The following is a 25,761-nucleotide window of genomic DNA, read 5'->3' as shown; positions in this document are numbered from 1 at the left end:
CATTTCCCAGGATTCTTTGGGTGACGTCACGGCTGTTTTAAGTGGTACCCTAGTGCTTTTAAATGTGTGGAGCGAATGTGGGCCTTCACTTCCCTGCTATCCTCTTAGCTTAGAATAGTTACTCACCTCTGACGCCAGGCGGTAGCAGACACATCACGGACCGGCTGCAGAGAGACTGGTTTGGTACTTGGCTGTGTGTGGGATGTCTGTGTGTGTGCCTGTTTGTGTTTCAGTGGCTTGTCTGAAGGAGCGTTTATTGGCGTGAAGAAGAAAAAAACATTTTGTTCACTGTTTGCAATTACGGGGGAACTTCTCAGAGGACCAGTTTTTTGTTCCCAGGAGGGAGTTGAAGGAGACGTTCTCTGGCAGCTGCTGAGCATTGCCTATTCTCCCTTTGGCTGTCAATTCACACAGGTGAGATTCAGAAAGGTGAGAGGCCAGAGCCCTCTGCTGCAGGGGGTCATGGTAGGACGCAGCTTTTAAGGAGATTTTCGGTGTTCACTCTTCTTATTTCTTTTCTTGTGTTGTCAGCAGGTATAATAGCTGCATAATGAGCACCAAGCCCCATAGAACTCTCTAGGACATAATTTGTGTGTCGAGTGTATTCACTCCACAGCAGAAGTGGGGAATCTCAGGCCCTCCAAAGTCATTCTCTCATATATATATATATATTTCTATATCTTGCTATGTAACAAAATTTCTATATCACTCAACTGTAATAAAAAAACCTTATAGCGGTTTACAAAAAAAAGTTAAAACATCAAAATTATCCTTTGGAAAGAAGCTTGGCACATATTTGGAGACATTTAAAAGCTAAAGTCAACAATGCACGCAAAAAAAAATGCACACAAAAAAATACTTGTCTGTGTTCTTCTACGTGCCTGGATATGTATACCTGCAAGGGCCTGTCTTTTCTTCAAAGTTGCCTTAGATGTCTGTGTGCCCGTACGCAGCCCTTCGGAGGCTGCGTAACTTGCAATGCGAAACTGCGGTGTAAGGATTTAATCTGCGCAAAGCCTCTTTTCCATACACTCCCTTCCATTCCGAACTCCCAGGCCCAGGGCTTCACCCTTTGCATCTCAAATGCCAGGTGCTCTGAGGCAGAAATTCAAAACCTCTTTAATTTTTGATTTCGCGCAGTGGCTGTTTCTTCGGTCCACGAGCGCAGAAAGCAACGGGGAGGGTGGGCACTGCTTGTGTGGGCAGAGGCGGCGCGTTTGTGGCATTGCTAATGAAGTCGGGAGAGAAGGCAGGGGTGCAACAGGCGTACAGACAGCCCTGCTGGAACGGTGGAAGGAGTTGGGTATGTTTAGCCTGGGGAAGAGAAAGCTGGGAGGTGACACGATAGCCATATTCAAATATATAAAGGGCTGTCGCATTGGAAGATGGAGGAAGAGTGTTTCCTGCTGCTCCCTAGAGGGCAGGACCGGAACCAATGGATCCAAATCGCAAGAGAGTATCAGCAACTCTCTCCTCCTGTGGTTTCCAGCAACTGGTATTCATAGTAGTCATTACTGATTGCATTTGTATCTTACCATATTTTCCCCCTTATGGTTCTCTCTGCCATAAATACCATGTGAAGTAGGTTAGGCTGAGAAAAAGTGGCTGGCCCAAGGTCACCCCCAGTGTGAGCTTCATTCGTGGCCGAGTGGGGAATTCGAACCCTGGTCTCTCCTAGTCCCAACACCAGGCATAGGCAAACTCAGCCCTCCAGATGTTTTGGGACTACAACTCCCACCATCCCTAGCTAACAGGACCAGTGGTCAGGGGTGATGGGAATTGTAGTCTCAAAACATCTGGAGGGCCGAGTTTGCCTATACCTGCTCTAACCATTATACAGGCATACACTGGCTCCAGCCATGTTGTTGTTGTTGTTGTTTAGTCATTTAGTCATGTCCGACTCTTCGTGACCCCCTGGACCAGAGCATGCCAGACACTTCTGTCTTCCACTGCCTCCCGCAGTTTGGTCAAACTTATGCTGGTAGCTTCGAGAACACTATCCAATCATCTCGTCCTCTGTCGTCCCCTTCCCCTTGTGCCCTCCATCTTTCCCAACATCAGGGTCTTTTCCAGGGAGTCTTCTCTTCTCATGAGGTGGCCAAAGTATTGGAGCCTCCGCTTCAGGATCTGTCCTTCCAGTGAGCACTCAGGGCTGATTTCCTTCAGAATGGAGAGGTTTGATCTTCTTGCAGTCCATGGGACTCTCAAGAGTCTCCTCCAGCACCATAATTCAAAAGCATCAATTATTCGGCAATCAGCCTTCTTTATGGTCCAGCTCTCACTTCCATACATCACTACTGGGAAAACCATAGCTTTTACTATACGGACCTTTGCTGGCAAGGTGATGTCTCTGCTTTTTAAGATGCTGTCTAGGTTTGTCACTGCTTTTCTCCCAAGAAGCAGGCGTCTTTTAATTTCGTGGCTGCTGTCACCACCTGAAGTGATCCTGGAGCCCAAGAAAGTAAAATCTCTCACTGCCTCCATTTCTTCCCCTTCTATTTGCCAGGAGGTGATGGGACCAGTGGGGCTCCAGCCATGGATTGGTCTAATCTTTTAAAGCCAACCAGTTTGGTGGCCATTGACTGCCCCCCCCCACTGCTCCCCAGTTCAGAACATCACCCCCTTCTCACAAAGGCACATCTGTCCCCAACATATGCAGGGGACGCAGAATGGTTAGCACGGCGTTTAAAATTAATCATGAAACCAAATCATGGAGCACAATTACACTTTTGGCTTGAGGCAGAAGAAGGGGAAAAAATCCTAAGCAACAAGAGGAGAAAGGAAGACTGAAAAGAACTGGCTATGTTTAGCCTCGCAAGCAGAAGGTTAAGGGGGAGAGGGAGGGGAAGTGTGGAAGGATGGAGAGATGGGTCTGCTGACAGCCTTCAAACGGCTTCAGATTACATTTTTTTGCAGCCTGCAAGTGGAGATCTGCACACATTCGTGGATGTGGGGGCGGCTGTTTGTGTGTGTAATAGCATCTCTCTGTGTCCTGTCTTCCCTTCCTCTCGCAGACACCCCATTCACAGTACTTCTTATAAACTGTGCCTATACAAAACACACATACGCATTTCACCCCTCTCCCCCAGAATATTCTCAGACGCAGTCTAACAGCTGACCCCACTCTGTGCTGGGTTTTGCAGGGAAACAGGCAGAGAGCAGCCTAGGATTCTTTCGATAAGAGGCAATGCTCGGGGACAGATCCTGCACCTTTACAAGCTTAGATCCTCGGGAGCCGTTGGTCATTTGCCCTCTTGTCACAGAATGCAGGTCACAAAAACCATATGTGTGTTTTCTTTTATTTAGGGAACGGTCTCTCAGTCAGTGAGCACAGGTTTGCTGTTTAAAAACAGGCTGAGGGCCACTCACCTCCCAACACAATAACTGCTGCTGCAAAACGACAGCGCAGCTCGCCATTAATTCTCCAATTGTTGCTGAATGCCAGGACCGTGGAACTAACAGAAAACCAATTCCTTTCCCCCTCTGTTCCGCATCCAGAGAGAGAGGCTGTTGCACACAAAAGGGCCCAGCTGCAGTCCTTCATTGTCGCTGCTAGTCACAGGAGACCAGGTGCACTTTTGGGTTGTGTGTGTGGAACAGCGGGACTTATTCTGCCCTGGGGCAAAGCATCTGGGTTCCGTGAACATGGGAGAAGAGGGACTCACCTGGCTGGACGGAATCAATTTGCGCATTAGTTTCAAATCAAGCAAGAGGCCTCTGCACCGCTGCAGAAAAAGGAACAGCCAGGAGACACGAGGATGTTTCCAGGTTGACTGGCTCCTCTGGGGAGGGAAATTCTGCCAGGACTGCCGCTTTTCGAGAAAGCGTTGCTATTTCAAGAGGAATCCAGCTGCGGATGGCTCAGGCTCCGTGGGATACATCTGTGAATTGCTCAGGTGAGAACAGTAACAGCCTCTTGACGCCCTATAGCAGGGATGGGGTAGGGAGCGTGTGGCCTTTCAAGTCTTGGTGTACTCCAGCTCCCATCATCTGACCATTGGCCACACTGGCTGGAGTTGATGGGAGTTGAAGCTTGGAGGACCAGATCCATAGTGAATGAGGCCACCTCAAACAGGTGCTGGGACATCCTAAAGGACAGGTGAGGAACCTTCGGCCCTCCTGTTGTTGGACCGCAATTCCCACCAGCTGCAGCGAGTGTGGCCAATGGGAGATGATGGGAGTTGTAGTCCACCAACAGTTGGTGTGCTAAAGGATCCCTACCTCTGTCCCAAACAGCCTTAAATTCATCCAGCCTCTAACCAGGGTTGAATAGCAGAAGGAGGCGATTGCACTGAAGGTCCTCCCTGATGGTTTCCTTCTGGAGTTTCGGTCCACTATAGGAAGTGTGTTGCTGGATTAGAGAGGGAGGCCTTGTGGTCTGAGTCAGCAGGGCTCCGTCTTTCCCTCTTTGTTTTCTTCCAAATCGCTTCTCAAAACTCAGTTTTTTTCTATTAAGCCCTTTGCCTTCCCTCTGTAATCCTTTCTCCCATACGAAATGTAGCTTAAGCGCATCTGAGCATTTAAGCGCACTGGTTGGTGGTAAGGAACGATGCTTTGCATGCAGAAGGGAGAGGCTGATGCACTCGGCTTCCACTTATGGGCTTCCCATTGGTTGGCCACTGCGAGAACAGGATGCGGCCCATTTTTCGCCTGGTCCAGCTTTTCCTTGTACAGGGAGGCACATTTGGCGTTGTGAGTTGGGACATAACTGCAGAGCAGCGATGGGCAACCTCTGACCCTTCAGCTGTTGCTTGGCTACAACTCGCAGCAGCCGTGCTCCCTGGGGACTGAGGGGTTGCAGTTGCCCCAGCCTGGATATAAAAGCTGGTTGCTGTGGAAAACCGATCCAGCGGGTGCTTTCACTACACACAAGCAGGCCTGGCTGGTCTTTTCCTGGTCAGTTGGCAAACCACTTTAGAGGAGGGAACAGTGTTTGAAATTAGCCAGGCACATTTTGCACTTGACCAACGGCCAGGATGGTGCCTGACATCTTCACCATCTGGAGGTGAAAGTCTGGGGATCCTTGAACTGCTTTCACACTAATACCCCGTCCTGTAGAATTCTATCAGTTATCTGCACAATTGAAATGAATTTCAGGAACCAAAATTCTTTTCCTGTGCAGCCTGAGCCAAGGGCAGTGAACAATGTGATAGTGAATTGTTGTCGCTTCACATACCCCATCCCACTGCCCTGCTCACAGTTGTGAAGAATATTCTTACATTGTGAATGCTTCATGTCACCATTAAGAAAAAGAGGTCGCAATAGGCTAATATATATTATTCCCTAGGTCAAGGAACTTTTCTTCTTTTAAATTATCAAAGTTCTTAACTGAGCTCAAGATTGTCATCTGAACTAGCCAGATGTTTAACTGAGAATGCGCCAGTCCATCATTTGAAAAATAAGACTTTGGCGCCATCTTAAAAAGGTAAAGGGACCCCTGACCATTAGGTCCAGTCGTGGCCGACTCTGGGGTTGTGGAGCTCATCTCACTTTATTGGCCGAGGGAGCCGGCGTACAGCTTCCGGGTCATGTGGCCAGCATGACTAAGCCGCTTCTGGCGAACCAGAGCAGCGCACGGAAACACCATTTACCTCCCCCCTGGAGCAATACCTATTTATCTACTTGCACTTTCCCGTGCTTTTGAACTGATAGGTTGGCAGGAGCAGGGACCGAGCAACGGGAGCTCACTCCGTCGTGGGGATTCAAACCGCCGACCTTCTGATCGGCAAGCCCTAGGCTCTGTGGTTTAACCCACAGCGCCACCCGCATCCCATCTTGCTTGCCCCCAAATGCCAACTAAACATTCCGCTTTGGCGACTGTAACCTTGGTTTAAGAATCCATTTGGCGCCTAGCTTATATTTATGAGTTTCTAACCCTGGGAGGGAAATGTGGTGTGCCTGAGCTCCCCCCCAATATATCAGGATAATGGGACTATTCACCAGCCACAGTCAAATCGTTTCTTTTTTTATTTCCAACAGAATTTCTTTATACAACAGTCCCCTGGGGAGGGGGGGGGGGTCATCAGTTTTAAAAAAGAGCGCAAGGAAGGGAAGGGGCTTAGGAATCAATAGTACCACGGTGAGGTGACCGTTCCCACCACCACCACCCCAAATCCTCTAGGACCAGACTTTCCAGATTTCATTTGCGGTCTGTCCCATTTCTTTCTGTTTTGACCACCCCTAAACTGGACGCATCATAAGCAGGCTGGATCCAGACAAAAACACTTCTCCCCTAACGAGCTAAGAGGACACCGTCAAGGCAAGAAAATCCAAATAGAAAGCAGGTTGTCATAGGGTTATATCACACACACAAAATTTAACCAGGTCCCGAGAAACATAATTAAGTGACAATTGCTCCGAAAACCCAACTTGAACTACAAATGTTAAGAAATGATAATACTCATCAACATGTTCTGGAACACACACACCCCTGCTGGTTTCTGAAGGTCAAACAAGTGTTTGATAAATAAATAAAAATCACAGGAGCAGGCCAGGTTGGGTTTTGTTTTTTAAAAAGATTATTTTTTTTAATAAAAAAACTGCTGAATTGGCATCCCCTAAGCCCAGGACTTCCATCCAAGTTTCCGTGCGCTGTAAATAATGGAGGAGCCTCTGAGAACGCACAGAGTGCCTTTCACAGCCTTCACACTCTCACTCTCTCACTCTCTCTCTCTCTCTCTCACACACACACAGAGAGAGAGAGAGAGAGAGGGAAAAATTTATGTGGGATTTGATGGAGAGGGTATCCAGATCAGTAATCAAAACTCACACATAAATACATGGATTTGAAAGGCCGTTTCCACCCCTACCAACTTTCTTGGGTTTACAGATCTACGGGGGGGGGGGCAGGGGAGGCTATTTCGGCAGTTCAGGAAATGACCTCTTGGGAGAGGGCTTGCTCTGTGACAGCTCCCTGAATGGCTGGGCCTCCCTCTGCACAGAGAGGTGTGTGTATATGGCATTGTCACTGCACAGCTTCTGCCGTATGCAGGAGAGGCACCTCTGTACCCCGACCTTTAGCAGTTAAAGGTATTTCGTTTTGTTGGATTTCCACTGTTCTGCTCTATTGGGAACAGTTTTGATTGTTAACTGCTTTATCTGTTTGTTTGTTTTTTACAACTGTATTGCTGTAACCTGCCCCTGGGACCTTACTGAGGGTGAAGGATGGGTAAGAAATTGAATCAATCCATCAAAATTACTCGCAAGGTGGCCTTGCCCCATATATGCCCACTTGACAGCTCCAAATGTGCCACATAATGCTCATTCCACATTTGTATGAAGTCGGTATTTAAGTGTGCCAGCACCCATGCTTTGTAATTCCCTGCCTATTAGCATCCAGGCACCCTTTTTGGTACCTGCTAAAAACGTTTTTGTTTAGGCAAGCCTACCCAGATGTGTAGAAATGCTGACCTTTAATCTGGTTTTTATCTCATTGTTGATTTTCAATAATTTGTTTGAAAATATTTTTATTTTTTTGCTAAGCATTTTATTGTTTTCTTCTTTCTCTAAACTGCTTTTGAGGTTTTTCTTTTTTAAAAAACAATCAAGCGGTATATAATTTTTTAATGAAAAAAATAAATAAGACGGTGTATTGCAGTACCTCTGGGCTGGGCAACAAACTGGCCTGACAGACGATGTAACACCCAGCTTTGGTTCTGCTATTTTCACCTCTCGGTGATTACAAATATCATTACTTGTCTGAGGGAAAATATTTTCCATACGTGTGTGTGTGTGTGTGTGTACACACACACACACACACACCATATATATTTTGTGCGTGAGCATCTTAGACTAAGAGGTAAGAGTAAGCATAATTACCATGTTCAGACCTCAATCCAGAAGAAATTATTTGTGTATAAATCTCAATAATTTCAGTAGTGCCTAAGGGTGACTATTTATTATTATTATTTTGGAATTTTTAGGGTAGAAAAACAGCTTCAAGGACTAGGGTATTAAAAACCAGGAAAAAGCCTGGTTTAAATGATTATTCATTAAAAGTTTTAGATATTTTACAAAAAATAATATCTGGATATCATTGATCTTGCACACATTTCACACTTTTTCGGGGGAGAAATTGTGTCGCAAAATCGCGCCAACCAAACCGGCTGCCACTTTCTCCAGATTAAAAAACTGGATGTCCCAGATTTCCCCGGGACACTTGTGGGATATGTGAGTTTTGGCCCTATCAATAGGCAGCCCGCCCCCCTTTTTCACTTAAATAAGTGCTGAGGACTACTGGGCTGGTTTTTCTCTGCTGCTTACTGTTTATATTTTTCATTTAATTACACTTCTTTTAAACTGACTCCTAATAATCACCAGCATCATAAGAATAACAATAATTTTATTATTTGTACCCAGCCACTTATCTGATTTTACTGCAGTGTCCCTTATGTGGATCAGTTAAGTTTTGGATGTGGATTTTACTGTCTGTAAGCCGTTTTTATTGCAAAGTGGACTCTTAAGCACAATCAACAAAAGCAAACATTCAAAAGGCTTGTTTTAAAAAATGCCGAATTGATTTTCAATTCAAGACACAGTGAGGGCCTTTAGGAACAGAGGAAGCCGGACCATGGGTTCATCTTAGCTTAGTGTTGTACACACTGACTGGCAGCAGCTGCCTCTGACAGGGGCCCTACCTGGAGCTGCCAGGACTCGAACCTGAGACTTTCTGCATGCAGAGCAGATGCTCTCCCACTGAGTTATGGTCCTTCCTGGCTCATGTGGGCTTTCTCTTCAGATGGCTTTTAGAAAAGGACGAGGCACATTCTTGAAGGGGGTGGGGGTATAAGTCTATCAACAGCTGTCAGCTAGGATAGGTAATGGAGCCTCCATGTTCAGGAGCAGTTAGCATAAGCTGAGGGCAAGCAACATGAGAAGGCCCTTTCCTTTCTAGCCCTGCTTCCCATAAAGCATCTGGCTAGCCACTGTTTGGGATGCTGGATTAACAAGAACATGGGGTCTGGGCCCAGCAGGTCTATTTTTTTCTTATATAGGTTCTTATTTTGGATTTATCAACATCTGCCTTTAGGGGCAAGTGGTGGCAGAACCTTCTGAACGCAAGGCAGATGTTATGCCACTGAGTTCATACCCTCCAGCACCATGAAGTCAAAATCCAGGATGCCACCATTTTTTTTAATCACGAGAACATGGCAGCCATGTTGGGGTTGCTGTGATCTTGCACATATTTCACACTGTGGTTCCACACTTTTTCAGGGGAGAAACTGTGTCGCAAAATCACGCCAACCAAAATGGCCGCCACTTTCTCGGCTTTTCCCAGGACACTTGTGGGATATGTGAGTTTTGGCCCCATCCCCTAAAATAAAGGAAGATTCCAGTCCTCATGGAAAGGCTTGGTTTTAAAAAAGACGCTGCCTTAGACTGAATCAGACCACCATCCCTCTAGCTCAGTATTGTCAACACTGGCTTGCAGAAGCTCAAGCGTTTCAGGCAGGGAGTGATTTCTGGCCCTACCAAAAATTAAAAATAAAACCAGGGTCCGTCTCCCATGAAAGGGAGGCCTCTCACTCCCCTCCCAGAAAAGCCAGGAGTTGTACCAAAAAGGAAAAGCGCCAGCGGGGAAGATAGGCCCGCGAGTTGCCATGACAACAGAGTGCCTCCACGACTTCCAGTCACAGCATCCCTTCCCCATCTGACAACATTCAGCAATTCAATTCAGAAGGAAATAAAGGAGAAGAAAAGGGAAACTGCGCTTGCTGAATAACCGCTTCCCATAGCAGACTGATTGCTCTTGTTGGAGCAAGAGGAGGGGAAACAAAAGCAGAAGAATTGGGGAGGGGGGCTTCCCCCTCTGAACCCCCTCCCCGAATCTCCTCCGCTAGCAAGGGTGACAAAATGGCCGCCCAACCTTGCCACCGCGGTTTTGCTGAGGCTTTCCCTCGCCTCTCCAGCCCTCCTCCTTCCTTCCACTGTGGAGAAGTTGTTACCGTCACCAAACCTACCAAAAAAAATAAGGCGGGGGGGACGCGACATTCAACTATATCTCGAGGAACACCTCCCCAGGAGCTGGGGCCGTGGAAAGAAGTTGGGGAGCGGGGTGAACCACACACACACCTTCTCCCCAGATTTATTTTTTTTAATATATAAATATCCCAAAGCAGTAGAAGAACACACACATACACACAAAAGGTTCCCTGTCCAGTGAGAGCTGGAGATAAATGCAGCTGGAGAGAGACCCTAATTCTGCTTTACACATAGTGCCCTGCACCCCAATACGGTCTGGACCCCTTAACCGAAAACTCCATTCCGGCTGCGGCCCTCCCTCAATGAGCTCCTTGCAACGGGGAGGTCCATCAGCGGAGAGGCCGGCTCCAGCTTCCTTTTCCAAAATATAGAGCCGGCGGTCGTTATTTCTGGGGCTGGGGGGTTTGGTGGTGGTGGTGGTGGTGGTACGGTAGGCCCCCCTATCTGGTATGAGGCAGCAGAGTATCATTGTCCAAGGCAGCCAGGAAAAGGACAGTCTTGCAGCGTGAATTGGCTTCGGACATGGGAGTGGGGTGGGGGGCCCTCGGGCCTGGCATGGGTCCGTCCCACCCCGCCACACAGTCTTGGCACGTTAACTTCGTAGTCCAGGTGAGGTGGGCGTCCCCCACCCTGCAAAGGGTGTCTGTTAGAAACTCACCAGCGTATAAACCATACTGGAAAGCAGGAACGTGGAGCGAGAAAAGGAAGGAGAGAAGAAGCCGTCACCAAAGTCAGGACAAAGACAGCAAAGATCACAGGTTCCCCCCCACCAACCTCATAATAATAGTAGCTAAGAAACAAACTACGCATTGGGATTAATAAGGAGCAAGAATTACCAAGCGTTAATATCAAGATGTGGAAAATATGGATAGAAGAAGGAGAAGCAGGACTAAGGTGTGGAGATATGCTCCAGAGATCCAGACCGTGGGGAGCCCCAAGAAATTAATAAATACCATTTGGACTATAAATTGATCTTTTTTTATTTTAGTTTTTTATTTTTTTAATTGAAGTATTATGATTGGATATTTAATTGGATGTTTTTTATTGGAAAATTAATAAAAATGATTTTTTTTAAAAAAAAGGATTTATAAGGAGCATGGAGCTACCTCGACCCTTTCCCATTTAGTAACAACATTTGCAGGGTCACGGGTTCCAGACCTCTGGTGCGTTATTTTATTGATTCATCTGTAAACTGCTTTGAGACTATTTATGGTGAAAAGTGGTCCATAAATACTAGAAATCAATTTTTAAAAACTGTATTTATTCTACACTGGACTACTTCTTATACACAGCTGAACCAGTAACAATGACAATTCTTACAGTGACATAAAAATAATATGAGATTTCTGCCTAAAAATTATTTTTAGTAGCTGTGTTGTCCTCTTCAGGTAGCTGCGGACCTTGGAAGCAGTTTATTTCATCCCCAGTGGGGAAATTAGGCTTTTCTGAACTGTAAGTTAAAAGCTGGGGTGGAGCTTGTGGAAAAGGCTTTTGAAGCAGCGATTATCTGATGTATCCCTTCAAATGGACAGAGCAGCAACATCCATTTCTAAAATAGCAGCATTGTATAAGAACTCCTTTGGTGCTACCTTCTCATTTTAAGGATTTGCACAGAAATGGAGAGACAGGATCGCCTTTACTAAAGCCCAGTTAAATCTGCAGCCCCATGGATCTCAAAGATTGTGCCCTAAAGATCCTCTATACAGCAGATTGTTACTGTGCATAGTGAGTCTGCAGCAAAACCCCCCCCCCCACCAACTTCTCTCTAAAATCAGAGCTGACCACACGAAGCTCACCTGTACAGGTAATAGAAGAATGACACCAGGTAAAAGGCCAGTTTGCACCACGATTCTTTCTGACAGTAGTTTAAGATATCGGCATTCATGATGGAGACGGCGTCGTACATCACTTCTGAGCCATCTGCTGGGCGGTGGAAGTACCTGGAGGGCAGGTGGGGAGGAAAGAGGTGAGTGAAAATGTCCAATCTCTTCCCTAAATTTTCATCTCGTGGAGGTGGTGGTTGTTTTAAAGAAGATCTGCTACATTTGAGCCAATTCATTGCTTAGATTCATTTATTGAAAACCTCTTGATAAGACATATGCAAAAAAAGGTGTTCCCTGATCAGTTAGGCATTATTTATTACTACAATTCACCCTGCCTTTCCTCCAAGGCTAGGGGTGGGAAACCTGTCACCTTGTGGGATTCTCAACTGTTGGCCATGCTGGCTGGAGCTGATGGAAGTTGGAGTCCAACAACTTGGAGGGCCCCAAAGTAGATAATTGTGAGTTAGGGGGATTAATAGTCTGGGTATACGTCAGCTTCCTGTTTTCTCAGACCCAGAAACATGGCGCAGGTATGGTCTAATGATACAATTTAAATATTTCATTTCTGCTGGCAAAGGGCAATCTTCCTTCCCCTCCTGCTTCCTGCATCCTCCCTCCTGCACAAGTTTCTATAAGCATCAATTTCCTGGGCTGCAACTTCAAACCTACAGAGATGTACAGAAATAGACTATAATCTAACTATCCTTACAGGTTTGTCCCAGTGCAGGGAATGAGATGATCCCCTAAAGCTATTTATTTATGTTTTGCAAACAGGTCAAGTTTCACAGCTAACACAATTTAAAAACCTGTGTCAGGTTTTATGGTATATGTGTGTGTGTATTTTTGTTTTTAATTTCATCCAAACTTCAGTTCAGCACCCAACACAATAAATCCTGGAATCCAGGTGTTATTTCAAAAAATGAAGAAGCCAACTTTCCTTTCTTTTAACGTTAAGTTATATATCGGCTACAGTTTCCATTTGTAATTAATTGCAATTCATCTTGTGTTGTCTGAAACTGCCAAAACCGTGGCTGTGGTTTGCTTGAAATAAGCCAGATTCAAATTATGATCTCTGAAGCTGGCTTGTTTCAAACAAATCCAAGTTAAAAAAATAACCACAGTTTACGGTTTGGATGTACAGCAACACTAAACTGTGGTTAACTGAAAACAGAAGTGAAAGATTTGAGTGTCTTCCTGGCGGCTGTAGAAATTGATTCTGGTGTTAAACTACTTCCCAGTGCTGTAAACCAGGGACGACGAACCTCCAGATATTGCTGGCCTCCAATTCCTGCCTCCCCCAGCCAGGATGTCCAATGGCGAGGGCTGGAGGGAGTTGCAGTTCGACAACATGTGGAAGGCTACAATCTCCCTGTCGTGAACTGCAGCATGGAAGCACTGGGGGGTGTTTAGGCCATGTTGGTGTTCAGCCTCACCTCCACAAGTGGTAGAAAAGCAGCGGGATATTAAGTCCCAAAGTCACCCATTCAGCTGCACAGAGAAACATCAGGCAGAAAAGGCCATGGATGGAATATTCGGGAACGACGAGCTGCAAGAGAAACCCTCTGGTCAAAAAGGGAGGCTATTTTGGGCACATATTGCACTCAGTGCGACAGACAGCAGATAAAAGAACCTATTAAAAACAGCCTCCCCCAAAACCTGGTGTCCCACAAATGTTGTTGGGACTACAACTCCCATCTTCCCGAGCCTGTGGGCCAATTCCCCCCACCCTGCCCACCAGATTTAGACCCTAAAGACCTGCAAGCAGAGAAGTCCTTCGAACATAGAACTGGAAAGTAGGGCACCTGGGCACCCTTCTTTTGCTACAGCTCTTCTGGAAAGATGGGTGGGTTGTTAAACCACTATGGGAAATGTAGCTCTAGGAAGGGTGTCCTAACAACTCTCAGCAGCCTTAACAAGCAACAGTGCCCAGGGTTCTTTGTGGGGAGGACATGACTCTTAAAGGAGCATCTCCACCATCATCATTCTGCCCAGACACTGAGGTCCAGCACCAAGGGCCTTCTGGCGGTTCCCTCACTGTGAGAAGCCAAGTTACAGGGAACCAGGCAGAGGGCCTTCTTGGTAGTGGCACCCGCCCTGTAGAATGCACTCCCACCAGATGTCAAAGACACTACCAGACTTCTAGAAGACATCTGAAGGCAGCCCTGTTTAGGGAACCTTTTAATGTTTAATAGGTTATTGTATTTTAATATTCTGTTGGAAGCCGCCCAGAGTGGCTGGGGAAATCCAGCCAGATGGGCGGAGTATAAATAATAAAATAACAACTATTATTATTATTATTATTATTATTATTATTATTATTATTATTATTATGTGGTATCACAGTGCTTTAAATGGGTGTAGGTGTGCCCTTGGGCTTGACAAGTGAGAACTGCCCTCCCTATTCTAGATTCCCTAGTCACTACATTCTATTCTCCTTCCATGTCTTTTTTTTCCCACCTCCCCTCCATCAGTCAGCATTCTGTAGCCACTGAATATACTCAGTCCTCACTGGACAGTTTTGGGGGGCTCACCACCCCTTTAGAGTATTCTTCCTAACTTTTTTTTGTAATCCTGCAAAGCTCCAGCTTCTTCCCACATGTCTGCTGATAACCCCCTTGTTGCATGGGTGGGGCGGTTTTCACAGAGTCACAGAACTGTAGAGTTGGGACCACGAGGGTCATGTACGAGGATGCTGTGCAATGAAGGAATCTTCTGCCCAGCGTTGGGCTCAAACCCACAACCCTTTCATCAGGAGTCCCGTGCTCTACTGACTGAGCTATCCCGGTTTTGGATGCGTAAACAGCAGCATGCATATCAAGAACATCAGAAAGAGGGGGGAGAATGGTAAAGTGGGAGCAAATAACAACAACAACAACAACAACAACAACAACACAATTTTATTTATATCCCGCCCTCCCCAGCCGAAGCCGGGCTCAGAGCGGCTAACAACAGTAAAAAAATAATACAACATTCTAAAATCAGTTCATTATAAAATCAGTTCAAATCAAATTAATGGCAACCATTTGGCTAGAGTTCTGTGAGGATTGCCAAAGGAGGGGGTCAGGCTGTGGCCTGGCCAAAGGCCTGGTGGAACAACTCTGTTTTGCAGGCCCTGGGGAAAGATGTCAAGTCCCGCAGGGCCCTAGTCTCTTGTGACAGAACGTTCCACCAGATCAGAGCCACAGCTGAAAAAGCCCTTGCTCTGGTTGAGGCCAGCCTAACCTCCCTGTGGCCCAAGATCTCCAAGATGTTTTTATTTGAAGACCGTAAGGTCCTCCGTGGGACATACCAGGAGAGGCGGTCCCGTAGGTACGCGGCTCCTAAGCTGTACAGGGCTTTAAAAGTTAAAACCAGCACCTTGAACCTGATCCTGTACTCCACCGGGAGCCAGTGGAGCTGGTATAGCACCGGGTGAATGTGATCCCACAGTGAGGACCCCGTAAGGAGTCTCACCGCAGCATTCTGCACCCGCTGGAGTTTGTGGATCATCTGTTATGGCTCGTCAACTGACACCCTTGGGTGCCAGAGTTAAAGATGCTTTGGAGGATCATCCCAAAGTGTGACGTGGGTGGGGGTAGAAATTTGACTCTGTTTGCATTTAAAGTTGAATTGCACTAATTAATACTTCCCAATATTTTGTGGCCCAAAACACAGCCTTAGAAATTTGCACCTCTCCAAGGTTTGCCATGAATTTCTCTTAACAATGTGTAGAAAAATGCCAACAGTGGTTCCCAAATTGGGCAGTGGTGCCCTCTGGCAGGCGGTGGGATTACTTGGGGGAGCATGCTCAGAGGCAAGGGGGTGGCAGAGGGGCACTGGAGGTGTGAATGACTACCAGACTTTGGAAAGCTGGTTATCACTGACTCCAGCCCATCCATTTTGTTGAATTAATTAAACTAAAGAGTTTTAATCACATTTTAAATAGCTGTGCAATTAATTGTTATTGTTTTGGATTTTATTGTGTTGTTATCTTCCTTAGTGGGTCATGCAAACTGCTAGTCTGAATAATACTTTTTATAGGGTAAGGTAAGGGGTGCCAAAGGGACACGGGTGGCGCTGTGGGTTAAACCACAGAGCCTAGGACTTGCTGATCAGAAGGTCGGCAGTTCGAATCCCCACAACGGAGTGAGCTCCCGTTGCTCGGTCCCTGCTCCTGCCAGCCTAGCAGTTCGAAAACACGTCAAAGTGCAAGTAGATAAATAGGTACCGCTCCGGCGGGAAGGTAAACGGCGTTTCCGTGCGCTGCTCTGGTTCGCCAGAAAGGGCTTAGTCATGCTGGCCACATGACCCGGAAGCTGTACGCCGGCTCCCTTGGCCAATAAAGCGAAATAAGCGCCGCAACCCCAGAGTCGGTCACGACTGGACCTAATGGTCAGAGGTCCCTTTACCTTTACCTTAAGGGGTGCTGAAAATGAGGTGTGTGTGTGTGTACATGAAAATAACATACAAAATGCATTATATCTGGGGAAATACAAATATTATGGAAAACATGCTTTGCAAAAACATTTATAGTAGGCAAAAGTGCAAAAAACATGTGCATATAAATGCATATATTAATGAAACTAACGTAGAAAAATGGGCTGTTTTAGGGAGAACTGCTTGCAAGAGCATAGATATATTGAGCAAAATGGGACAGAAAAATGTGTGTATTAGAAGAAAATTTGCACTAAACTGCTGATGAATTTTCATGAAATTTGGGGGAGGGGGCGGGAATCACAAACTGATGTGGAGGACTGACCTTAACATCAGAAAGATGAGAAGCCAAGGGGAACTGGAATTGACAGGTTTGCCCATCAGGGAGATGAGAGTGTCATACGGTTCTCAAAGGGAAAAGGTTAAATGAGGGTGAAAGATACCAGGCAGACAAAGAGGCAAAAAGGCACTCACCTTTCTCAAGAGGCAACAGATGCGTTCGATGTTTTTCAACCTCTCTCTCTAAGTACAGAAATAAAAAAATGGAATAAACACTAGTCAAACTGCTAGGGGAGCAACTGGGTAAGATGGAGGGAGGAGGGGGAGGATAGGGGGAGAGTCGATGGATCCTCAGGGATGTAACCAGAGAACATTAAATATCTCTGTAAGGATTTGTATAGGGGGAGGTTGGAGGGGGGGGGGGTTTGAACAGCAACAGAATGTTGCAGCGCAAAGTCCTCCTATTGTGGGTGCCAGCTAACCAGGCAGATTGGCCCGTTTCCTGGATACTCCATTCCGTTCCTCCTCCATTTCCATTCCCACCCCCCAACAGTCAGCATTCCACACCCAGTGAGCCTGCTGATGAGTCCTTATTGGGCCGTGGGTCATTTCCTGTTCCCCATTCCTTTGGTCTTCCCACCCCCCTAAATGTTTTTGTGCTTCTGCTAAGATTGCCCTGCAAAAGCCTTCTGATGTGGGGAGTGGCCGTGGTTCAGCAGCAGAACACCTGCTTTGCCTACAGAAGGCCCCGGGTTCAACCCATGGAACTCTCCAAGTCAGGAGGCTGCCAGTCAGTGTCAACAAAACTGAGTTAGAAGGACCAGTGGTCTGACCCAGTATAACACAGCTTCCTGGGCTCCTTTTTAAACCAGCCCATCTAGAACCATGAGAAGGGGAATCTTCCTCTATTTTTAGGGGGTGGGCCATAACTCAGCGCCACAGCTTCTGCCTCACATGCAGAAGGTCGCAGGTTCAATCCCTGGCATCTCCAGGAGTACTTTTAATATGACCATTTTAGGTTGGGTTTCTCCTTCCTTTTTATCTATTCTTAATCTTTGTTTTCCACAAGTTGCTTAGAGTTCATGGGGGGGGGGGTAAAAAGCAACACACACACACACACACATATATATAATGTTGGTCTTACTCAGAGTAGACTCTTTTGAATAGGTCTACTGAGAGTAGGGGTTATATATACAGTGGTACCTCGGGTTACAGACACTTCAGGTTACAGACTCTGCTAACCCAGAAGTAGTACCTTGGGTTAAGAACTTTGCTTCAGGATGAGAACAGAAATTGTGGGAGGCCCCATTAGCTAAAGTGGTACCTCAGGTTAAGAACAGTTTCAGGTTAAGAACGGACCTCAAGAACAAATAAAGTTCTTAACCTAAGGTACCACTGTATACACACACACAAATTTATATCCCACCTTTTTCTCCAAGGTTCTCAAAGAGGGTTAAGTGGGTGTCTTCCTCCTCATTTAATCCCCACAATGGCCCTGTAAGGTAGGCTAGGCTGCCAAGGTGATCCCATGAGCTTCATGGCCACATGGGAATCTGAACTCTGGTCTCCCAGGTCCTAGTCTGACACTCTGACCACAGAGATTATATTTTCCCGCTATCTTTACTCCCAAAGGAATTTAGAACAACATACAAACTATCCTTTGAAAAAAATATTTTGTGCATGTTGGTTAGCCCCTCCCCCCCCAGTTGCTTTAGGGCTTCTTGTACAGTGGTACCTCGGGTTACAAACGCTTCAGGTTACAGACTCCGCTAACCTAGAAATATTACCTCAGGTTAAGAACTTTGAGTCAGGATGAGAACAGAAATTGCACAGCAGCGGCGTGGTGGCAGCGGGAGGCCCCATTAGCTAAACTGGTACCTCAGGTTAAGAACAGTTGCAGGTTAAGAACGGACCTCCAGAGTGAATTAAGTTATTAACCCGAGGTACCACTGTACAAGAAGCCCTAAAGCAACTGGGGGGGGGGAGGGGCTAACCAACATGCACAAAATATTTTTTTCAAACCAAAGCAGGCATTTTTAAATTAAAAAAAGAAGAAGAGAGTCGGATCCAGCTATTTATTCTTCGCCACTGCTGGAGCGAAAGATGCAAAGTTCTCCATGCTACATAGGAATCTGACAAGGCTGCTGACCCTCAGAGGCCGAATCCTGGCACCAGCACCGCAATCTGAACCGGAAGTGTGAACAGGCAGCCCATCGGGTTGCTTTTCTCAAAACGCAACACACCGTGTAATCCTCTGGGTGCGTGGGGAATAAATCTGTCAGCGAACGGGGATAATGAACCGTTCAAAAATCGCATTTATCCAGCGCTCTGTCCTTATCTGGTTTGCAGCCCCTTAATCCCAAAATTGTATTTTTTAACTAATTGGTGGTAATTATTTTGTAAGCCCTGGCGGCAGCCCTTCAAATCCTGACCCGCATCGTTTGGGAGGTCAAGAGCAGTGGCTCCATGCAGAGACACCCTTCGGCGCTGACCCATGAACCCTGCCATTCTCCTTCAAGCCTGAACCCCTTTTTCCGATCTAGCCAGCCAGTTCTGTTCCTGCCATCTTGTGCTTTGAAAGGGGCTCTGCCGAGACGGATAGTCGGGCCTTGCAGAGGCCTTTTCAAAAAGCCCTCTTGCGCAGGGTTTTGCAGGTGCCACCAATCAGCTCATTGCCAGTACCAGCAAACCCTTTCTAGGCCGAGCCATTGTTTTACCTGCCCCACAGCTGATTGTGGGGTGCTTTGCTGAGCCAAACTCTCAAACAGCGTACCTTCCAAATGTCAGGTAATTCACATGTGAGGGTCGTGGCCCCCATCCCAAAATATTGGCTGGGTGTCCCATTTGCATGTGGTTCTGCCGAGCCCCGACAGTCACTTGAGGCACAAAAACTGAACCCGGTGTCATTGTGACGTCAGGAATGATTGGCAGTTGGCCGTCCCCACCCACCTGTCCAAATTAGCTCATGAGGCCATTTTGTCCACTTGCCAAAATCCCAATTTCCCTCCCCCTAGGCCACATGGTGAATCCCAAGAGAGATATGGGACAGGGGACGGGAGATTAACCTTGGCCTGCGCTGTGAGTTCCTCTTCTGGTGCCTGTGACACCTGGAGAGAAATTGAGGTCAAACAAAACTATTTATACTTGCAGGAGGGGAGGGGAGGGGGCAACCCAGAAGACGTGCCACCTTCCTGGCACTGCGCCAGCGCTCTCTCTCTTTCTCTCGTGTTTGAAAGTTATCAGGGACAGCCCAGGAGCTAACCTAATAGTTCCTTCCCTTGTTCGAAAAGTTCCACTTTTCTTACCAAGCTGTCCTTGATCTTGCACATCCATTTCATAGAATTGTACAGTTGGAAGGGACCACGAGGATCATCCAATCCAACCCTCTGCTATGCAGGAATCTTTCACCCAATGTGGGACTCGAACCCACAACCCTAAGGTGAAGAGTCTCACGGTCTACCGACTTGAACTATGCTATGAAGTGGATAGCTCAGAGGATAGTGGACTTCACTCATATAATGCCATCTCCCGGCCTACTAGGAACAACTGTCGGTGCCAATTAAACGTGGGCCAAAAATGACCTGCAGAACCTTTGCACCAGGGAGGGGGAGGGGTGTGGGCTGTGGCCTTCCAGATGCTGTTGGACTACGGCTCCCATCATTCCAGGCCACTGGACAAAGCTGGCCGGGGCCATGGGCATAGCCAGGAATTTTGTTGGGGGCAGAACCGACGTGATTGGTCAGTTAGTTAAGTACTTCTATTGTTTTACTTGATGAGGGGCAGCTGCCCCCACTGGTGGAGGAAGAGGGGCGATCCCCGCCCCCAGAAAGCGCCCCCCGCTCCCTGGATGCGTGCCAGCCCTGCCCCCGCCTGCTCTCTGCCCCCCCCCCCAGTGCCAGAGCATGAAACTCTGCCACTGCTGCCCCCCTGCCCTCCCTTGGCTATGCCCATGGCTGGGGCTGATGGGAGCTGGAGTCTGACAATAGAGAACTCTATCGCCCTCTTTCGTAGGACAATCCTTGCATCGTACTATCCTGTCCTGGCAGAGAGACGCACAGGAGTTTGAAGTGTGCAAAGCTCCCATTCTGAAAACGTTAAGTCAGCCTTGGGGAATGGTTTTCAGCCCCATGGGCCGCACTGCAACATTCTGGGGGCCACATGCCAATTGTGGTCAGGGCCAGAAGCAAAAAGCAATTAGGTGAAGCAATGGATATAATTTTTACTTTTGTACAGTAGGCAAGTTTCCCAGAGTTCCCATGGAAGAAAGATTCATTCATTTATTTTTTTAAGAGTTTCCCACCACTGTACCTCCACCGGCACTATACGTTTAAAAAAGCACCATAACACTAGAACAATCATGGCTTCCCCCAAAGAATTATGGGAGCTGAAGCACGCTGAGAGTTGTTGGGAGGGCCCAATTCACCCCACAGAGCTACAACTCCCAGAGTTCCCTGGGAAGAAGGCTTCATTTTCAAACCACTGTGGAATGTGTAGCTCTGTGAGGGGAACAGGGGCCTCCTAACCATACTCTTCGCGAACTACAGTTCCCAGCATCCTCTGGGGGGAAACATGACTTTTAAAGCTGCTGAGAGTAGTTAGGAGACACCTGTTCCCCTCACACAGAGCTATATACAGTGGTACCTCAGGTTAAGTACTTAATTCGTTCCGGAGGTCCGTTCTTAACCTGAAGCTGTTCTTAACCTGAAGCACCACTTTAGCTAATGGGGCCTCCTGCTGCTGCTGCGCCGCCAGAGCACAATTTCTGTTCTCATCCTGAAGCAAAGTTCTTAACCTGAAGCACTATTTCTGGGTTAGCAGAGTCTGTAACCTGAAGCATATGTAACCTGAGGTACCATTGTATTCCACAGTGGTTTAAAAACGAAGCCCTTTTCCCAGGGGACTCTGGGAACTGTAGTTCTGCGAGGGGAGGAAGCGTCTGCTCCTAACAACTCTCAGCACCCTTGACAAGCGACACTTCCCATGATCCTCTGGGGCTGTTTAAAGTGGTGTGATGCTGCTTTAGATGGAGAGCGCTGATGGAGCCAGATCTGTTGCTGCCATGCCAATGTCCCGCTTGTCCGACTCCCATCCACATCTGGTTGGGGGACACGAGATCCTAGACTGGACGGGCCTTTGGTCTGAGAACCTCCTGATATCTTCCCTCTTCTGATATTTATCTCTGAACGAACAGCGCCGGCACATCCGCCAGCCTGTCTGCGGCAGTGCGAGCGGGGGAGGCAGCGCAGCGCTGGGGAGGGGGCAGCGGCTTCCCCCTGCTTCTGCGGGGAGGCTGCTGAGCGACACTTTCAGGGCGGGATTTCAAAGGGTTTCCTATGGCTGAATGTTCCCGACTCCTGCCATTCCTTTGTGCTCTTTCAGCGGCGGATGAAAGCCACCTTTTATCCTCCCAATTGCAGTACAACAGCCCTGCCAGCTTTCAAAAACAGCTCTTTCCTCACCACCCACCCACCCCATCTTCCCCCTCCGCTGCCTCCTTCTCCGGAGGGTCCAATGTCTCTGCTCTGAGAGTTCACCCTACAGACCCAGATTGGAGGGTGGGGGTTATCGAACAAATATATCCTTGCGGGGAGGAGGTGATTTGATGATGCTTTAAACTGAACAGCTGCTATTTTTTTTGCTTCACGGTGGCCTTTCCTATTATTTATTTGAGCGTTTCAGACAGGAGGTCATAGAATCATAGAATTGCAGGGTTGGGAGGGACCCTAGAGGGCAATCTAGTCCAACCCCCCGCAATGCAGAAATCTAAACTTAAGCATTCATGGCAGATACCCAGTCTCCCCCAGCTCTGCTAGGAAATGCCAGGGACTGAATCTGGAGCCTTTTCCAGGCATCTCAGCTTTCCTATCCATCCACCAAGATAAAGAATCATAGAACTGTAAGGTGGGAAAGGACCCAAGGGTCAGTTGTCTAGTCCCCTGCAATACAGAAATCACAGCTAAAGGACCCCTGGCGGTGGCCGTCCAACCTCTGCTCAGAAACCTAAAATCAAGGAGAGTCCACCACTTCCTGGGGGAGTCCGTTCCACTGCCTTGGAACTCATACCATCAGAAAGTTCTTGCTAACGTTTAGTCAGAATCTCCTTTCCTGCAGTTGAATCCTCGCCTCCGGGGCAGTGGGATGTGGGTGGCGCTGTGGGTTAAACCACAGAGCCTGGGGCTTGCCGATCAGATGGTCGGCAGTTCGAATCCCTGCGACGGGGTGAGCTCCCGTTGCTCGGTCCCTGCTCCTGCCAACCTAGCAGTTTGAAAGCACGTTGAAGTGCAAGTAGATAAATAGGTACTGCTCTGGCGGGAAGGTAAACGGCGTTTCCATGCGCTGCTCTGGTTCGCCAGAAGCGGCTTAGTCATGCTGGCCACATGATCAGCTGTATACCGGCTCCCTCAGCCAAAAAAGCGAGATGAGCGCCGCAACCCCAGAGTCTGCCACGACATGGCAGACCTTTACCTCCGGGGCAGCAGAAAAGCAAGCTTGCTCCCTTTCTATGAGGTAGCCCTCCAGGTATTCAAAGATGGCTATCCTACTGCCTCCACTCATCCCCAAACTTTCCAGTGGATTTGCTTTTACTTATTTTTTACATTTATTTCCCACGACTCTTATCCACTTTCCCTATTGTCCTCACAACCACCCTGTGAGGTGGTTTAGGCCGAGTTTCATGAATGAGAGGGGACTCGAACCACTGTCTCTCCCCATGCTCTAATCATTACACAACACTCTCCCCTGTCACTTTCCTAACTGCAAAAGGTCCCGGATTCCCCTTGGGGACAACCAACTAGGGGCCACATGGCAATGGCAGCCATTGCCAGTGAGGAAAGTGGGCAGGACAACACATGTGACTCTCTGTACTCTGTGTGCGCTTATTTCCCTCAGAGGGTATTCCAGGTTCCTCCCTGAATCTTCATCTGTCGCTTCAAATGAAAGGCAGTCTTGTCCTACCCCCACAGTTTAAAACCCCAAATTGCAACCTTTTTCTTCAGTCCCTTAGAACCTGAGTTCGAATCCTCCATTCAACCACAAAGCTCACAAGGTGGCTGGGAGGATAACACAGAGAAAGTGAGTACGCCATCCTGAGGTCCGTGGAGGGAAGGTGGGATATAAAAAGCAAAAATAAATCACAATAAATTTGAAGTAGAGAGGCCAACAAGTAAGCTTGGGACCTTCTGAATGCCGAGCTTTACCACTGAGATGCCGGAAAGGACACTCCTAGAGAGGCACTGCCTCCTGCTTCCCCTGCAGATGCTTCCTGCCTGTCAAAATGCCTTGCATTTCGCTGGTTTCTGAATGTAAACCAGGTCTGGTTCTGCACAACAAGGGAAAGAGGAAGACTGCCGAAGGATGGGACTGGAGGCAGGGAAAGGCGAACGAATGGGACACAGAGACACCTCTGACACGACATGTATAGACTTACTGCCCTGGCTGGGTTGCCCTGGTCGATGGGGTTCTTGAAGTCCATGTGCAATTCGTCAAAGGCAATTATCTAAATGGGGGGGGGGGGAGAGAGAGAGATTATTGAGAGGACCTGTCAAGCCATGAGAAGCAAACATCAAACTGTAGCATCAGCAAGCGCCAACGCAGGTGTTTATGTAAATCAAGGATACGTTCCTGTCGTTTATTGAATGGCTTCGCTTATATCCAGGGCTCTGCTTTTCTTCTGCTGTTTCCTTGCGCAAAGGAGTTTTTCAATGCGAGTGGAACAAGGAGATGGAGCAAAGAAGGAAGGACGCAGCTCCCACCAGTTATACATCTGGAGGCTTGGAACCTGCTCAGTCCTTCTCTTTTGAAAATAAAACAAATGTGCCTTTTTTTTTTTACAGTTTTGCACTTGGCAGTAGCTTTATTCTTCAGATGCATTTATCTGCCACAGATTTCACTCTCTTTATTTATTTTTATTCTTCAGCTCTGGCATTTTGCGGAATTAGCACTGTTCCAGGTGTTGCATAATACTTGTTCTGCATTGATAAGAATTCAATCTTTTATAGCGTGGCAGAACCCAAAACTTCGGAACTCCCGGCCTATTGACAACCTTTGCTGTACTCTATTCAGTGCTTGCTTAAAACATTTTTGTTTAGGCAACCCTCTCCAGACTTGTAGAAAACTGATGTGCTTTAAATCGGGATTTTAGTTTATTGTTAACTTAAATTATTATTTGAATGTGTTAGACAAAAGTTTTTTACTGATGATTTTATTGTTTTATTCTTCTTGTAAACTGCTTTGAAGTTTTATTGCAACCAAGCGGTAGATAAATCACGTGAAATAAATGCATTAATAAATAAATTTTATGAGCTTGTGAACCGCCCATTGCCTCCTGAGCAATACAGAAAGGTAGATAACAAATAGATGCATTTTGGATGTTACATTTTAAAAACAACCACAATGGCCACCTGGACATTCAGCTGCAAGAAATGTGCATGGACCTGAACTGCCCATAACATTATCATTGTTTTAAAAATCAGCATGTTTTTAACATCTCTTTTTTTTATTAACAATTTTAATACGTATGTTACATTCTTTGCAACCTGCTTAAACTTTTTATTGTTTACAGATAAAGCGGGCTGCAAATTTTGTTAAATAAATATATAATTAATAAGGTATCATTAACATCTGTGTCATAGAACAGGGGTGTGGCCTAAATGTGGCCCTCTAGACCTTTCTGTCAGGCCCTTGGGACTCTCCCCAGGCCACAACCCCTGTCCGGTCTTGCTTTTCACCCTCGGGTGTTTTTTGCCTGGCTGGAATGTGTCCTTGAACTCTGATCATGCCTCTCGCTTGCCTGAATGGAGGACAGAAGGGGCTGTGTGTGCATGTGCGCAGAAACTAGCCTCTGCGAGAGGTCCATCCGGAGGGTGGCAAGACGAGAACAGGGCCTTTTCTGCAGTGGCTCCCTGCTTGCGGAATGTTCTCCCCAGGGAGGCTCACCTGGCGCCTTCGTAACACATACTCTTCTCCCAGACCTTTGGCTACTTAAACATTCTATGGGCTTTTATACTGGGGGCGGGGCGGTGTTACTGTTTTTGTTTGTTACTATGTCGTGCATTTTTGTCTTTTTATATTGTAAACTGCCCAGTGATCCTCGGATGAAGGGTGGCATAGAAATGTTGTTGTTGTTGTTGTTGTTATTGCTGATGATGATGATGCCGTTGTTGTTATCAGCCAAAGGGGAAATTTGCTTCCGTTGCTTGGCCTACTTTTTCCTCTGACTCTTTCCATCACTAGCTTTTGGCCCCAGGAAAGTGGCCCAGAAGGGGGA

At 47.2% G+C, this 25,761-nt stretch overlaps 1 protein-coding gene and 1 long non-coding RNA gene across 2 annotated transcripts in view; one reads left to right on the top strand and one right to left on the bottom strand.

Annotated features, from left to right (window-relative positions):
- The window catches only part of LOC310694567, a 120,768-nt gene that overhangs the window by 48,302 nt on the left and 46,705 nt on the right, over positions 1 to 25,761 (top strand). The gene's annotated exons all lie outside the window — the stretch shown is intronic.
- Positions 7,540 to 25,761, bottom strand: part of CNIH2 (cornichon family AMPA receptor auxiliary protein 2) — a 51,976-nt gene continuing 33,754 nt past the window's right edge. The window contains exons 2-6 of the mRNA XM_083477687.1: positions 23,923 to 23,991; positions 16,692 to 16,739; positions 13,238 to 13,350; positions 11,778 to 11,921; positions 7,540 to 10,655 (exon numbers count right to left, since the gene is read on the bottom strand). Coding sequence (XP_083333813.1) covers positions 10,628 to 10,655; positions 11,778 to 11,921; positions 13,238 to 13,350; positions 16,692 to 16,739; positions 23,923 to 23,991 — 402 coding nt within the window. The 3' untranslated portion in view covers positions 7,540 to 10,627. The remainder of the gene's footprint in view (positions 10,656 to 11,777; positions 11,922 to 13,237; positions 13,351 to 16,691; positions 16,740 to 23,922; positions 23,992 to 25,761) is intronic.

This window comes from Podarcis liolepis, assembly GCF_965112155.1.
Source record: "Podarcis liolepis genome assembly, chromosome: 15".
Classification (NCBI taxonomy): domain Eukaryota; kingdom Metazoa; phylum Chordata; class Lepidosauria; order Squamata; family Lacertidae; genus Podarcis; species Podarcis liolepis.
The sequence above is the reverse complement of the archived record's forward strand: the minus strand, read 5'-3'. Positions and strand labels throughout refer to the sequence as shown.